General features: G+C 40.9%; 1 protein-coding gene across 2 annotated transcripts in view; it reads left to right on the top strand.

Moving 5' to 3' along the window:
• Window positions 1-17291, top strand: part of unc5db (unc-5 netrin receptor Db) — a 292277-nt gene that overhangs the window by 167335 nt on the left and 107651 nt on the right. For both annotated transcript variants that reach the window (XM_084946399.1, XM_084946400.1), the window contains exons 4-6: window positions 2421-2524; window positions 14453-14633; window positions 15412-15579. In XM_084946399.1, coding sequence (XP_084802525.1) covers window positions 2421-2524; window positions 14453-14633; window positions 15412-15579 — 453 coding nt within the window. The remainder of the gene's footprint in view (window positions 1-2420; window positions 2525-14452; window positions 14634-15411; window positions 15580-17291) is intronic.

Raw genomic sequence — 17291 nt, 5'->3', positions numbered from 1 at the left:
GCTTGAGGCTAGAAGATAAGGATATATTAGCTGCTACTACCTTGACACAATGAAACCTCTGAGCAAACTGCCAGTGGTACACAGGGTTTCTGGGTATTGTAGGCAAAAAGATATGTAAAGCTAAATCAATGGAGAACTCTTTAAATGGTTCTTGTAATGAGCTGCATGTTGACCCTGATAAGACCCATGGACTAAAACAAAGTTTACAAATATACAAACTACACTGCACAAGTTCAGCTGAGAAATTTAAAGGCTTGAACCTGCACAGACATCCAGCTGTTTCTTTGTCACTAATAGATCAACGGATAAAAGAGAGATGACATAAAGTCCTCAAGCACATTGGATTATAGTATGACTAGCTCTCGGGTACTGGAAAAGTGATTTTTCCCCACATAGGTCTGTGTGATAGCTTTATAATGACATCAAATGACCACTCAGACCTCTCTGACATATGATTTACAGCATCTGTTCCCAACAAAGGACAACAACCCTGTTTCATTGGACCAAAATCTGTGACCATGCCAGCAAAAATAGAGTTTTTTATCAAATGAATAATTAATTCCCACAAAATAATATTGTCTAACCAAGTGGGACGCTTTTTTTATTTACAGCTACTGGTGTCCAGCAACCAATACTGTTTTCAATTTTTAGAGCTCAAATCTGAAGGTGTGGAGTGAAAAAGACATGCATTTGGCAAGGTTCATGTCTACTTGACACTGCTATGCTGGTAGAGGTAATGCCAGGATAACGTGAACTTCTGATGGAATCGTGGGCTGTATTCAGAACAAGCATAATGGCACTCACAGTCCAGTTATGAAGCCTCAAGCTGAGTGCTTTTAATATTGGTATTTGTAAATGAGAAGGGACAAACAAGGAGTGGGCGTCACTGAGAAACTGACAAACCACACTCTGCTTTGTCCTGGTTTTTGAGACTAATTAGAACAGTAGTAGCTGAATTGCTCTGTGGGTAATAAGGGCTCCTTTTTCTAGCAAAGAAAGAGATTCCTTCATGCTAGCTTAGTGGCCCATTATGTTAGCAAACAAAATTATAACCTTCAATCAAAAGTGATCTATTTTTTTGTTAACACTGGTTAAAAAGCATAGAAACACAGAAAAACTGAGAGGTTCTGCTGAAAATGTACTTCCTTATCTTATAGTAAGACATTTCAGAGATTCACTGTGTAGTTAAAGGAGAGTTTCACCGGTCTGGCCCAACTCAGATCAAAGTTTGCTGTATGTAAAGTGACTCTGACATTGATTTATTTATGCAGGCATGTACTCCAAGGGTCTATATATTTAAAAAAAATACTAGTTAATACAGCATTATAATAACATGACCATGTTATAACAAAATATTTGTGTGTCTCATGTTTTATTCCAGTTTTTTTAACCTTTGGTCCATTTGCTTACTTTATCTAAAGCAGTCTCTGAAGAAAATGTTGCACACTCCAACTTCAAAGTTGTAGCGACCAGTTGTATTTAAATAATGCCATATAACAAATTAACAAAACTATCTGGCAAATGATTTACAGTGTCTGTCCCCAAAGAGAGTGGAGTGTACAGACCCCTCTCCTTGGACCAAACTGTGCGAGCGCAACAAGCTGATTTTATCTTGAATTTGATTTTTTTAGCAATGAAATAATCAATTCCCAGAAACAAAATGCTCTCAAGTTAGACACAATCAGCTACTTTCAACCACTCCTGTCTGAGACCAATACTGCTGCTAGAGTTAGAGGTTACAGAATCTGTAAGCCAAGTGAAAGTCAAAATAAATTAAATACAGTAAGAAAGCAACGTATTTCTTTTGTCCTTTGAGAGAAAAAAGAATATGTTTGGCGAATGACAGTAACTGTCGAGCTCTTTATCTACTGAGATTTGGGTGTCACTGTTTTTGCAGTCATTTTACACTGAGTGTAGCTGCCAGCTGAACTGAGGTTTTGACTGCAGGCTCAACATCTTCCCTCCTGTATGTGGATCTTTTACATGCAAGCAACCTCTTGTGATCCCAAGGGTTCATAAAAACCCATTCATAACTGAAGTGAAAATTTCAAAGGCACATTCCTGCTTTATGTTTTAACTGGTTTTCAGTGAATAGCTGCAGCGCAATAAGCTATCAAAGGCAGTTTGGAAAATGGGCCGAATAGGATCTGTCACTATTGTATGCACATGAGTGCCCAGGATGATCATAGCAATCCTGCTCACTTCATCCATCCAGCATATCCTTCAAACCACCTTGTTAACAGATTACCCAGCACAGGGCCATTGGATCCTCTCTATCGTATACAGGCTACATTGGATTTTGAAGGTCGTGGTGTGCAGAGCCGGTGGGGCAAGCCTGCATGTTAGCTGCTAAAGGGAATTGAGGCCAGGCTGACCGTGACACTTGACACCTGACAGCAGCCTCTTATCTCCCCATACAGACCTGAGGAAAAACTTTGAGCAGGACCCCCAGGGGAAGGAGGTGCCAATCAATGGGATGATCGTTCTGCACTGTCGTCCTCCGGAGGGAGTGCCCGCTGCAGAGGTAAGTCCGCTGCTCCTCAGCTCCGCCTGTCCCAAAAGAGAAGAAGCTTATACTCCCACTGAGCAGAAAACATACGCATCAGAGCGGATACTTATTCTGTGAGAGTAGCTCTGTGCCACTCAGAAAGTCGATTCTACCTTCAGCTCCGCTTTCTCTGACCTTTAAGAGATTGATATAGTTGTGTTTAGAAACTAGTGATAAGTGCACATAAATATTTGGACACAAAGGCACTGGTTTCAAAGTCAGCTAGACACCTCCTGATGAAGAGGATTCACAATATAGCTTTTAATCCAAACCTCTATCCACAATATTGTCAATAAGATCTACACATCAGCCTTTCACATGTTCTCTTAGCCATGCAAACCAGAAACATCTGGCTTCAAATGCAGAAGTGGGATGTTGCTCCCTGTCCTCCTGGATTCTGTTGTTTGATCTGTCAGCTTCTACTGCGTGCTCATAAAAGGGTTGATTGTGCCTTGCAGTTACTATATGGATATTCAGGATAGGGATTGCACCACTTGCACCTAAGAAATTATTTACAAAGAACAGTGGATATTTTTCACTTGTCTGTTATCTGGGCTGAGTTTATTTACATGCACATCGTGTCCCATTTTCTCCCTCAAAGTCTGTTCCTGGGGAGGCTCATATATCACAATTACCATGAGAAACTTCATTAGTTATGGCTTTGATATGATCGAGACCTCTGATCTTCCGCAGCTTTCATTAGTAAATCATAAGAAGACATATGCACCATACTCCAAGAGACAAAAGTAAATCTTTCTTTTCCATATAGCTCGAGTCTTTCTCAAACAAAACTGTCATATTGGTACCAACTGTGTTGTCTTTCTTTGTCATGAATAATGACATAGTTTGGTTTCTAGCGGACGTAAGTCTCATACGGCATTTAGCCCTTCTAAAGCTGAGCAATTGCCAGTAGGGCCAAGAATACATTCAGGTTTTCAAGGGTAAGTTCATATCGTACCTGTATATCATCTTTTTTCATAACTTTGAAAAATTAATCATATGTGATCTACCTGTGTTGTTGAATGTCCTCAGGTTTCCTAAAGATTGGATTTCATCCATATTACAAACTCCTGATCCACATTATTTGTTACATTTACTTCAGCATGCAGATTATCAACATGTTTTACTAACAGCAAAAAATCTCAAGACGCGGTCACAGCAGCAACTTGGCTTGATGTCTTATGCATTTCTTCATCACGTTAAACTTTCTTGACACAGTAATCAAAGTGAAAGATATATATCTGCTAATTACTTTTTATGAGTTTAAGCTCAAGAACTCATCACGACCGCGTAGGTGTTCTGATAAGATTTGATTATCTGTATTTATGCTACAATTAGATAGCACACTGACTGCCATCAGATCCTTGCTATGTAGGTGTGGTGTAATTAAAGTTTTGTTTCCAGCAAATGTCCACCAAAACCATAACCACTTATTAAGTTAGACCTTTTTTTTTATTCTAAGCAGGTGCTTTTATCACAGATACAAGGCCTTGGCTTAATAATCAGCCCATCAGTCATAGTAGTTATTGTTGTGACCCATATATTTTTCCACCATGTTCTGCTTTGTGGTCCTCAGCTTCAGCTGACAAGTTTCCAGGTCCTCTAAGATCTGTCAGTATATGATACAGTGTTCTGGCTACAATGTTTGAGTAAAGGAGTAAATTCATGTCTTCAGAAACCTCCATTTTATGGACAGGTTAAAGCTGATTACTGCAATAAAAGTCAATAACCTAGTAGACTATATTTGTTTAATCTTTTATTTTCTAGCATTTTATACATCATATTATTAAATTGTTATTTGAGAACATATTTATGTTGTTTTCTGAGTTTCTGACTTTGTATACATAAATGTGGCCAGTAAAAGTAAGAACATGTGAACATTTAGATAGATGGTGCAAGTCCCTGTCATCTTTTTGCTAACACTTAATTATAAGGGTTTAACTGTAACTGGATGTTTGTTTTTTAATGTCTGTTACTTGATGACCCTGATAACAAGTCAGGTGAAGCTCAGGATCAGGTCTAGGTCAGATAACAGTCAGACAATATTGTTATATAGTTTTTAAAGGACACCTATATGCTCTCTTGGATTTTTTTGTCATATGTTCCGTTATACCAGTGAGCTCCATCTCTGAACATGTTTTTTTTTCTAATCTTGGCTCTTTATGATGTCAGTAAGAGCAGATTTCCCTGATATAGTCACCTCAGGTGTGCTCTAGATGTGAGCACAGCAGTCGCACCCATTCTCTTTCTTCTGAACCTTCTGTTTATGAGGGGCACCCAATCTGAACAAAGTTGCCTTAAAAAAGTTGGGATGGAGTTGAAAAGGCTTGTTTTAAGGTGAGGATGAATTGGGGGACTGCACCAAGTGTCAGTATACCATAAAAAAGGATTATTTGAACTGTGTATCAAGCAGAGCTACTCTAATAGAGTGGAAAAAATTGGTTACACTGGTTGCCTCTAAAGAGCATTTTGTTGTTATTATTATATTTTTTGCTTCAAGCATTTAAATCATGGTTAGAGCCAACTTAAATGGAGGCTCCCAGGGAGATGGAGGACACGTGTTTCATACACAGTGACCTGCAGTACTCACTCATCAGGGCAAACAGTGTTCAAATGTCACCAAATACACATTTGGCACCAAATGTCCATTCCTCTTATTTTTATGTAGACTTGCAATAATCAGCATAAACAATATATGTGTGACTGCTGTGTGCAGGAAACAGATTTAGGCAGAGGTCAGCTTCTGGCCCCGCACTGTCTAAATGATTCAACATGAAAATGGAGGAGTGATGTCATTTCAGTGCTGCAGAACCCATGGCGTGGATAAAAATAGGTGAATCTGTGCGGCTCAGACCGAATCGCGATGTCCCATCTAGTCCTTTGTCAACACATATGAGCCCGGCCACAAGAGATGGGAGTGAATAATGTAGGGAGCACAGGGCAGATATCTTCAGCCCAGTCGATTTCAGCGCACCTTGTCCATGAAATATTGAGATGGCGTCCGTGAGTGCGCTAGTATGAGGTTTCAGTGACTGCAGCTGCAGGATGGCTGCTGCTGTGGTAGGACCAATAGGATGCGAGAATGCGGTTTGAAGTGCGGCGCATAGGCTGTGTTTGGAAATCAACCTCGTCAGCAAGGATGTCAGTGTGAGCTAATGAGTCTCCAGTCACTCGCGGTGGAATCATTTTGCATTATGTGGTTACAACAGTTTATTTAGGCTGGAGTCTGACACTGAGCAGGAAGGTCTCCTGCACTCTGGAGATCTTTATTTGCACAAGGGAGGGGCCATGGCAGATGTCCTGTAGTCCACCTTTTCTGTCGTTTAGTTATTCCTCCTACTCTGTAACAGTCAGCATTGTTTGTCTTTTCTGTTTCTTTCATTTATGTACAGAAACCCCTCTAAAACCATGAATACATAATTATGTATGATGAAGAAAAACACTGACCTGACATTAGTTTGGCTTTGTTAAGTAGTTATGAAAACATAATACAGCAGTGTCATTTTTAATTGTGAAAACCTGTACAAAGACATCCTAATGTTCTGCACTCCTGCAGAGTTAAGTTCCTCTTTGAAAAGGTGCAGTAGGTCAAGTGGAAGATTAAAGTTGTTACATCTAGGCTGACACTTGCGAGTAGGAGTGAGTGCTTTTATATCTCTGGGGCTCAAAATTTGCATCTTAGACAACACGGTGCTTGCTGAAACTTTTGATTGGGGGAGCTTGTGTTGTGGCTGTGAACAGTCAGACAGGAAGCTCCGCTGACACAACGCAGGACTCTGAAAACTACTTATTCTGCTCTTCACGTTTCTTTCTTCCTCCGTGGAGGGGGAAGTGTGTTCTTAGTGTCTGTCTTTGTCTGTCTGTCAGCAAAACAGAAAGTTTTACCTCTCTAGATCACTTTCTTTGGAAATATAGGGCGCACCTGAATCTTTCTAGTTATTATTATTGCCATACTTCAGTCTAAATCAAATCTAATTCTGTAAGACAGAATTTATATATTTATTTTTATGCAAAAACATTCCCATATAGACAAATTATGCTTTCTCTTTTGTTTGAGTCAAAAAAATGTGATAAATGATCATACAAATGCATAATGTTAACTACAATCCTTTAAATCTCAGCAACTTGTGAGAAGTCAGCAAGTTTAAGTCTCTAATTAAGAAATTGTAGAAAACAGATAATGAGACACTGATACCTCCAGGTAGTGTTTGGTAAAATTAAATGTTGGCCTTAAAAGAAAACGGTTCCTTTTCTTTCCCCAATTATGAATATTCCCTTAACCATGAATACATTTAAAACTTTTTTTTTTTTTTATTTATTTATTGTTTGTTTCCTTTAATGAGCTCTAACCTTTCAGACTTTCCACTGCATTTGAGGAGACAAAAACCTTTAGATGTGGCAGTGGTGTAAACCTAGTGATAAAAATATAACTCCATGGAAGTTGTCTAACTGTGATTGGCACATTTTTACTAAGAGAACTAGGAGAATTGGGTGGTTTTTTTTCTTACAAAAACCCAACTTCTTTTACCTGCTTCTTAGAGCAGCCACGCCTGCACTTCAATCTTCTGCAGTATCTTCAAGTCACAGGTCTCCGGCACACTTCTGCACCATGTCCCACAACACCTGAAGCAAAAGTGAGGGTAGGAAACGCAAGAGTGCCATGTGTGACGCATGCCCCGACAACGGTGAAACCTGAGGTGGCAGACTTACACTCAAGAACACACTCAAAGAAAAAGAAACAGAACTTTCTAACAGGCTTTGTAGCACAATTTGAAATACTGACATGAAAATGACAACTGAGTATTAGTGCAGGTCCAATTATCTGCTGTACTCAAGAGGAGAAATAAAGTATTTCATATATTTTAGTATATAAATTGATTACAAAAAAGCTTAAAAATATACTAATCATATTTGAGCTGAGTTACAAAGGTGGCCTGTAGTGACAAATAGAGAGCAGTGAATATTACCATATCTTAGTTTTCCATTGACTTGCACTAATAAAGATTATTTTCATCCAAATAAGGTATGTGCTTTTGCAATAGAATGAGGAAAAAGGAAGACACAAACCAATGAATCAACCAGTCAAACAGTCTGCATGTGGACCATTTGTAGCCTTTTTTAGGTTCCTCTTATCAATTACCCTTTGATCAACATATTCACTCAAAGACTGAAAAAAAGAAAAAGAACGGTGGAAATGGAAATTTTCAGTTCCACCATCAGTCTTCTGTGTGGAGCATGTTTTCCCCATGTTTTGTGGGTTCTCTCCGGGTACTCTGGCTTCCTCCCACAGTCCATAGACATGCAGTTAGTGGGGACATGTTTATTGGAAACTCTAAATTGCCCATAGGTGTGAATGTGATTGCGAATGGTTGTCTGTGTCTACTGGTGACCTGTCCAGGGTGTACCCTGCCTCTCGCGCTAAGACAGCTGGAATAGGCCCCATAGGCTCCCCCTGCGACCCCTAAAAAGGGATAAGTGAATGAATGAATTACTGTTGTACATATTGGGGCTTACTAACTAGCTTGATTAAGTCTCTATTTGCTACATGCCCTTGTTCAGACACCTAAATGCAGCTGTTAGCTAAGATGTTCAGCATGTTCATCAGTTATATAATGCTCTAAAAAACCAACCAAATCCCTGTATTATTGTAGGGTCTCTCCCACAAGACATTTGACGTGGCTGCTATTGTGTATGTTTCTGTATGTTTAGACTTGTTGAAATGGTCTTAAATCAATAATTATACCCTCTCAGCCATTTCACATCATTTCTTTGTAAAGAAAACAGATTCAGCCTTTAATGCTCAGACATCCTTAGACATCCATTTAAGACTTAATCAAAAGTAAAGTCTTTGTTGGTGTCTTTTTATGAATTCAGTGGGACAAAATAAATGTAAGCATCAAAATGTAACTTTCTATGGGGTCTTTTTGCAACAAAATACCTTCATATCTCATATTCAGAGAGCTGAAATTAATTTGGCTATGGTTAGAGAACATAGGAGGAACTTATTTGCAATTTTGTTTCACGGCTCCCGATCCAAGACCAATTCTCCACTTGTAGTTCACAGATATCAGGAGATGTGAATGCAGAGTAGATCTTTTAACTTGGGGAGAAAAGAGGTCCATGAGAGCCTTGTATAATGAGTTTCTTTTGAGAGGTTACTCTTAGAGAAAGTGTGAAATGAACAGCCAAACTGGAAGCCAATTTCAGCTTCCCTGAATGAAAGCCTTTAATCCAGGATGAATCCCCTTGATCTACAGTAGTTCAGGTAGACAGGCCACAGTACAAAGGAGCATCAACTAAATGCTCCTGCACCGTGATACAAGCTCTCCTCTGGTGAGCTTCACAAAGACATTGCGATGCAGCTCCGAAAACAAGTTAGCATTTAACTCTATCCCACCTCCCGCCTCTGTTGCACTTGTTTCTACTTTCACATCCGACTCCTCTGTTATTTTCTCATAGGTCAGAGAAAAGCTCCTAGAGAGCAGATGATGAGCTTCATTATTAAGCCGAGCAATTACATCCCTCCCGGCCCAGGCCGCAGCCGGGCGCTCCCTCTATTTATTTCGTTAAGATAAGACAGATCGAGGTGGAATAGTAATGCAGCGCCTTGTAGCTCAGAGGGGAGGAGAGGTGGCATTTGGGAAGCAACAGGGGAGAGGGGATGGGCGATGCAGGCCCACTTTCTGTTCTCCACGTATCATTCTTGATTAACCTCCAGAGCAGGAGAGCACAACAGAGCTGCAGATAGCTCCCCTCCGAATGAACCTGCCGCTGTCAGGCTGACTGTTCGGATGAACACAGCATGTCATGCTGAGTTCAAAGTGTATCTGTGTGTATGTGTGGATGCACATATACTTTTAATGACAAGGCCTGCTGATTGGTGGACGGAGAGAGATCTATTGGGAGGATCAGCCCTGAAGCCAGGAGTCTGATTTGCTGGTGTCACGTGATCACCAGGGATATGCCTGGTGGCACACTTAATCTATATAATTGCACTGATGAGATGCTCAGCAGAGAAAAACTTCTCTTTCCCACAGTCAGGCAGGTAAGAGTCACCTACAGGCGGAAGGAGATCATGTTAAATTGTGACACCTAAGCATGACTCAGCAGACAGATTTTCCTCCTTAGGGCACTGAAGCACTCCATTTGTACTGAGTCACCTTGACATCAAATGACCATTAGAGCCAAGCAATGAGACACACGAGCAGAGGGGAAAAATGCTTCAGCTGGCAAGGACTTGATCAGCACTGTTCTCATAAGTCTTGGTGATGGCTACAGTGTCACCCGTTTACATTGCTCTTCTGTCCTCTAATTGCCCCTCGACACCCACATTTCTCAGCATCTAATCATCAGTAAATGTCATCAAGAATAAGCTGTATATGTGTATGTGTGTGGGTAGTTAAGTAGATAAGGGAACCTGGCTGCTGTGAGGACGTGAACTTCAGGGGCAATTCGGGTAATGAAATCACAGGAAGGAAGTCCTGATGCCGGGGGCCCACCTGGTAACCCCTCTGTCAGGGCTGACACTGATGACCGCATCCTAAGTGAAACAAATGTGCCAATTAGGCAATTCATTCCTCACATCCTCTACCACACAACCACTGGCCTAATTTGTATTTGTCCCTTCATCTTTTTCCCCCATCACCTCCTCCTTCTTTTCCTCTCTTTGTCTCTGTCTCTCTCCTCCCTTCTCTTCCGCTTGGTGAATCTTTTCATCAGTACCCAAGGGCTGTTAGTGGCAGACAGACAGCTAATGTGCAGTGTGGCCCCACACTGGGAGGGCCAGCTCGTGCCACACATTAATTGCCTCTTTCAAGTCACGGATTTCCCCACAGGATAAAATTGAAATAAATACATAAAAAAAGTTGTTGGTGGCGGTGGTGGGGGGATGGATGTAGTGCGGTGTGGGAGGGTGCCAGGACTTGTGTCATCCCTTCAGTGACGGATGACTTTAATCATGAGAAATTAGACCCCATCCCCTGCCCTGCTCCTCTGACACTCTGTTTTCTTATCTATCTAACGATGCTAGGCCGCTTAACCTCTGATGAAACCCCACATGTTAGAGGCCAGTCAAAGGAGTTTGCAAAGAAAAGCGTCTGGACTTCTTTAAGTTACTTGAAGACGTTTCACCTCTCATCCGAGAAGCTTCTTCAGTTCTAAGGTCAAATGGTGGAGAGTCCCAGATATAAACCTAGTGGGAGTATCCCCCCACAGAGGGACAAAAGGACCCCCTGATGATCCTCTAATCGCCTGAGCCAAGGTGTGAAACTGGGTGTGGGTCCCAATCAGCCAGAGTTTCGGGTGTGTTCATTGTGAAACCTGGCCCCACCTTATCATGCGAATTCCTGAGGTCAGATGGCCGAGGATGTGAGTGGGCGTTAAGGCGTCTGGGAAGGGATCTCAAAACTGGATTATAGATGGCAGAGAGTTGGTGTCGTAAACCCCCGCCTCTGTTCAAAGATGGTCGCTCACAGTGGACATAGATGGCTTCTTTCACTCCTCTTTCAAACCATCTGTCCTCTCTGTCCAAAATGTGAACATTGGCATCCTCGAAAGAGTGTCCTTTATCCTTAAGATGCAGATGGACTGCCGAGTCTTGTCCTGTGGAGGTGGCTCTTCTGTGTTGTGCCATGCGCTTGTGAAGTGGCTGTTTGGTCTCTCCAATGTAGAGGTCTGGGCATTCCTCGCTGCACTGTACAGCATACACCACATTGTTAAGTCTGTGTTTTGGTGTTTTGTCTTTCGGGTGAACCAGTTTTTGTCTGAGCGTGTTGCTGGGTCTGAAATGTAGCCGGTGTATCAGAAAAACTTAGGAGAGTTTTCTCCAAGCATGACATCCCGGTGCATGACGCCCACTCACATCCTGGGCCATCTGACCTCAGGAATTCGCATGATAAGGTGGGGCCAGGTTTCACAATGAACACACCCGAAACTCTGGCTGATTGGGACCCACACCCAGTTTCACACCTTGGCTCAGGCGATTAGAGGATCATCAGGGGGTCCTTTTGTCCCTCTGTGGGGGGATACTCCCACTAGGTTTATATCTGGGACTCTCCACCATTTGACCTTAGAACTGAAGAAGCTTCTCGGATGAGAGGTGAAACGTCTTCAAGTAACTTAAAGAAGTCCAGACGCTTTTCTTTGCAAGCTCCTTTGACTACGATGACCTGGATGACTGAGAACCTTCACAGACACTTAGAGGCCAGTGTTAAATTATACAGAAAAATCTGCAGGGCCTCAGTCGCACTGTAAAAAAAGAGAAATTCTCATTCTAACTTGGAGTGGCACAACTGGTTGAAATAGAAGTTTGGAAAAATACAAAATGAGAGAAATGATTACTATGTTATGACGTTCATTATCATTTTTATTCATGTCAATATATACCTGCAATCCATCATCCCTCAGGTCTGAGTGTCATTTCTATTTACCCAGTGTTTGCATGCCCACAGGCGTTTCCTATTTGCATCCAGCCTGAGTGTTGTTTATTATAAAGGGTGGCTGCCTGTGCTCTTCCTATAAATCCATCAGCCCAGCCCATTTTGCTGCACTATGAATGTAATTTGCAAATGCAGCGATGCAGCTCCCTTACCAGGGTAGAAGCAGTAAAGCGTCACTAAGTTTGTAATTCATAATTAGTTTTCCTCTCTGTTGCTGGTAATTGGTTATAGCACATCCTTTGACTGCCTAATGGCTTTAGCGTTAGTGGTTATACTGCCTAGTTGTGGCTAATCAGCAGGGTGGGCCTTGTAAAATGTAGCTGATCAGCAGTTATGTGTATTGCTGGGCTTTTTTAAGGGTGCTGAATCCAGATACAGGATCTGCTACTAAGATTTGCACGTTGAGGGTTCAGTATGCTCGAAACAAACAAAGTGTTGCTTCACCATGTCGAGCCAGTGCTCAAGACAGGAAATGTCTATTAATCTTATTTATCTGTCTTAGACCCATTGTTTTAGCATTTCTGCCCTTTAAACCAACTTTCTTCTGACAGGCTGCCCCTTGCAAGAAAAGGATATGAATAGCAGGCCTTCTGTGTGTTCTGTGGATGTCTTCAGTCACTGACAGCATGAAGAGCCAGGAATAGAGAACCAAAGCATAATAGGGGTCCTATAATAAATGTAATAAAGGACTTGTATAAATGTAGTATGTTTATAGTAAAGGATGTAAAATTTGAGTCGCCACAAGACAATTTAGTTAAATGGAAAACGGAGGTTTGCATGTGGTTAACACTGTGAAAATGTCTATTTTAACCCAAATCTAATTCTATTCAATTCATTTTCATTTATATATTGCCAAATCACAACAGCAGTAAACCTCAAGCCACTTTGTATTGTAAGGTAAAGTGACCAATTACTTGGCAACAGTGGGAAAAAAACACAGAGTGATGTGTTAGCTCAGAGTGAAAAGAGGTGTGTGAAGAAAAAACACTCAGTGAATCATGGGAAGGTCTATAGCAGCTTAGCTAAGGGAGGATTCAAAAACAAAAGTTTTAAGCCTAATCTTAAAAGTAGAGATGGTGTCTGAATCCAAACTGGGAGCCGGTTCCACAGAAAACGGGGCTGAAAGCTGAAGGCTCTGCCTCCTATTCTACTTTTAAATACTCTAGAAACCACAAGTAAGCCTGCAGTCTGAGAGCTAAGTACTCTACTGGGGTGACACGGTACTATGAGGTCTGATTATTCCTTGTTGTAAGGAGAAAAATTTTAAATTTAATTGTGGATATAACATGAAGCCAATGAAGGGAAGCTAATATAGGAGAATTACCCTTTCTTTTTCTAGTCCCTGCCAGCATTCTTGCTGCAGTATTTTGGCTCAACTGAAGACTTTTAATGGAGTTTTTAGGACAACTTGATTATAATGAATTACAGTAGTCCAGCCTACAAGTAATTAATGTATGAACTAGTTTTTCAGCATCACTCTGAGCAGGATTTTTCTAACTTTAGGGATATTGCACAAATGCAAGAAAGGAGTCCTACATATTTGTTTAACATGTGCATTCAACCACATATCCTGGTCAAAAAGATCTAACCTACAGCGTAAGCTATTCCATTAGTTTCTCAACTTTTAAGCCGCAGCATTTTGCTTGTTTGTTTTGTTTTTTTCTGTTTGTTTTTTGATCAGAGGGTGGACTACCAAGTCATCAGGAAAAGGTAGCAAACCTGGTTAGCATAGCTGCTAAGTAGTACAAAGCTACAGACTGATAAAGTGCTAAAATGTCTATCACCAAAACTCAAGAATGAACGTCTTGGGTGGGCTGTACCCCACATATTAAAATGCTCTAGAAGGTACCAACAGCACAAACATAGTCTAGTTTAGTAACACAGAACTAAGGCCTAGCACCCAATTGGAGTAGCCTGTGTTAGCAAACCTGTCCATTAACTTTAACCCCAAGCAGTATTTATATCCCCCCACCGTAAAGCTCTGATGAAAGGGGAAACTACCCATAGAGGTCAAAGACCTTGTTTATAAAAGGCAGTTAACATGTTTTTAAGGCTAAAGTTTGGCACTTTACCGTGAGAGTCTATGGGGATTGATTTGCTTTTTAACCTAACCATAAATGGCAAAGAGAGGAACTGCATTTTTTGGCTCTTCCATCTTTGGCTTTTTTTCATAGCCTCAAATAGGTAAATCAAGATAGCCATTTGATTAAACCAACCCTAACCCCTATACCCTATCCAAAGCACTTCTGTATGTCAGAAAATAAACTTTATTTTGAATACATGTCAACATAGCTATCAGTCATTATTTCCTGTGTAACTGAATTGCTTTAAATCTTGGGTCCATTTGTCTGCCCATGTAACATGGTGTTAAGTGGAATTGCTCCAGTGTGTTGTACTTAACTATGATGTTAGTGATGTTTTCTGCAAACACTCCTCATATGAGTACTATATTACCACTCTTTGACAGGTGGAGTGGCTGAAAAACGAAGAGCTGGTGAGTTCCCTGACGGATGACAACATCGACACCCGAGCCGACCACAACCTCATCATCAACGAAGCGCGCCTGTCCGACTCAGGCAACTACACCTGTCTGGCCAGCAACGTTGTGGCAAAGAGACGTAGCGCCACGGCAACTGTGATAGTCTTTGGTACGCCATCGTAGCAGCTGCTTATTGCCTGCTACAACACATTACAGAGTAGTGACACAATGTTTACATGGCACTTCAGATCAATTTGTTCGGCTTCCTGTGCCCCTATACACAAGTGATTAAGAGACCCGTCTCTGTGTTCCCACTGAAGAGCAATGTTTCCTCTTTATTCAGATGAATGTATTATTCAAACACTCAATTTACTGCCTCTCATTTAAAATCAATGTGTACTTTATGAAAGGAAATAAGCCACTGTGTCTTAATCTCATTTAAAAGGAGTGTTGCTTATTAAGTATTTATTTGCCAGAGGCCTTCCAGAAACGTGGGTTCGCCAGCTTTGATAGCACTGCTGAGCAGAGAGAGAGAGAAAGACAGAGAGATCATAAAGTGCTTCAGTCACAACGCTAAGCGGTCGACTCCAAACCCGTCAACCAGTATGAGTCGGTGTCGCCTTTAGAAACGGCGTTTCCGTTTAATGGCTGCTTTCTTTGCTTTCGCATAGTTCCTTGTCTTTATCTTAATCCAAGTGCAAGAAACACTGAACTGAGCAATTACGAAACAGGGGGCTGTATATCCAGCGTATTGCGCTGTGCTCAATCTGCTCCTACCGTTATACATTGTTGCCTTGCACTGCCTCTGAGCCTGCATAATCATTAATAACCCCAGCAGCTCTTGTTAGAGTGTTTAACTATGCCAGAGTTCAGTAAAAAGTATTATTCATTGTCGTGCCCTCACTCTACTTCTTTTTCTTTTCTTAACTTTGCTGGACTCTCTCCAGTGAATGGCGGCTGGTCCCTGTGGACGGATTGGTCGGCCTGTAATGCGCCATGTGGGCGGGGTGTCCAGAAGCGATCTCGGACCTGCACGAACCCGGCACCACTGAATGGCGGGGCCTTCTGCGAGGGCATGTCCGTACAGAAGATCACTTGCAACGCGCCCTGTCCAAGTTAGTTCTACTTCTCAGTTTTTGCTTAGATTAAGCACAGCTTAATGGGGCTGTGAAGATACAAAAAGTAGCTTTTGCTACGTGTCAAAAACTATTAATGCTTATAAAATAATTAAGCTGGTAAGTCCGACAAAAATGTTCACATTAAATGTTCTAATGATATTAGCGCATGATGACTTAATTATCTCCAATTCTAGCACTTCTGTTTTCAGTTGACGGTCTTTATTGCAAGGCTGTTTAATTCTATTTGAACAATAACAGTAACATTTAGCTATCGCTGACATGTAGAGTGACGTTAATAAGCTTCATTCGTGCCTCATTAGCATTGCAGGCAACCAATAAAGGGACTGCAGTGGTCAGTTCCAATAGTGGCTACACATTATTCCTTTGCCAATGAGAGAGAGCACTGCTATGCTCAAGAAACTACAAACAATAAAAAGAGGAAGGCGGATTTATGATGCAAAGTAAAGTGACTAACAGAAGCAGTGGTGAAAGAGGTTATATGACTCAGTGCCCAGCATGCAGTTCAGTGGGAGAAGGTGAGCTTAGGTGCTTGTTGAGAAAATGAATTTTTACCTTACAAGAGCAAACAGGGAGGGATTTTGTTGATCTGGGGAGGTTTGTGCTCACCCAGGCAAAGGTTATCCTTTATGGTGAAGGATGCATCAACACACAGACATATCTGCAGAATTTAAATGGATACCTGTGACTGTTTCTTAAACAAAAGGCTGCTATTGAGTCAAAACTAGTTTCGTTGCTCTGGATAACCACAACAGGCAAATAATAACAATATTAAAATAATTAATAATACTCATAAATTTGTCTTGTGTTTTATACATATGTAAAATAAAAAAAAAAAAAAGCCCCAATGCAAAACTACTACAACAGTTTTGCATTGGTCACACTTTTCAAATCCTTAAAATTTGAATAGCAGGCATTAGGAAAAAAAAGTGTGTGTGTGTGTGTGTGTGTGTGGCAGGGGGGCACTTTACATGGACTTTTATGTAGAATATTCTTTGTCACCGACACATGATCTGATATTGCCGTACTGGGATTATTCTCTTGTACAAACTGGCGCCTTTAATAGTCTAGACATCCCACTGTGCACTTAGGGTCATATGCAGTCCTGCAAAACAATAACAGCCTAAATCTTCATAAGTAATTCATAAGTGACTCAGCTATTACAATATACAATTACAATTAATTACTTTTTTTAACCAAACACTAAAAAAACAGCAAATGGATCAGATTTACTAAAAGTGACCTTTGATCTTATGAGGCTGCAGGTATTTAAACTACACAAAAATATGTGGAAATTTGTTCTTTAGGCTACCTGCACCGAATAATCTCCTTTGAACTTGTTACAGCCTCCAACAGGTCTGCACACCTCCAGCAACTCATGGCCATAAACTGTAGTTTCTGTGCTCTGGTGTCTAGGACTGTTGTTGGTGGTGAAACATGGAACAAATCTGATCAGACTACAAAAAAGCCAACTTAATCAATCTATTTTTTCCTCATAAAATACTGGGTTTCCTCATATTTGGCATGAGAGTATGAGAATGAAGGATGAAAGAAAGTTGGCAAAGCTTTAAACTGTGAGAGCTTTGACTCATACTATATTTATACTATAGTATATTTAAATGTAAAGAAGGTAACGAGAAGTAAATATTATGATTCAAAGTTACAGAAAAATATAGTACACATGAAACACT

This window comes from Perissodus microlepis, chromosome 12 (genome assembly GCF_051167445.1).
Source record: "Perissodus microlepis isolate ML-2025 ecotype Zambia chromosome 12, ASM5116744v1, whole genome shotgun sequence".
Taxonomy (NCBI): Eukaryota; Metazoa; Chordata; class Actinopteri; order Cichliformes; family Cichlidae; genus Perissodus; species Perissodus microlepis.
Note: the sequence above shows the minus strand (reverse complement) of the source record. Positions and strands in the feature narration are given on the sequence as shown.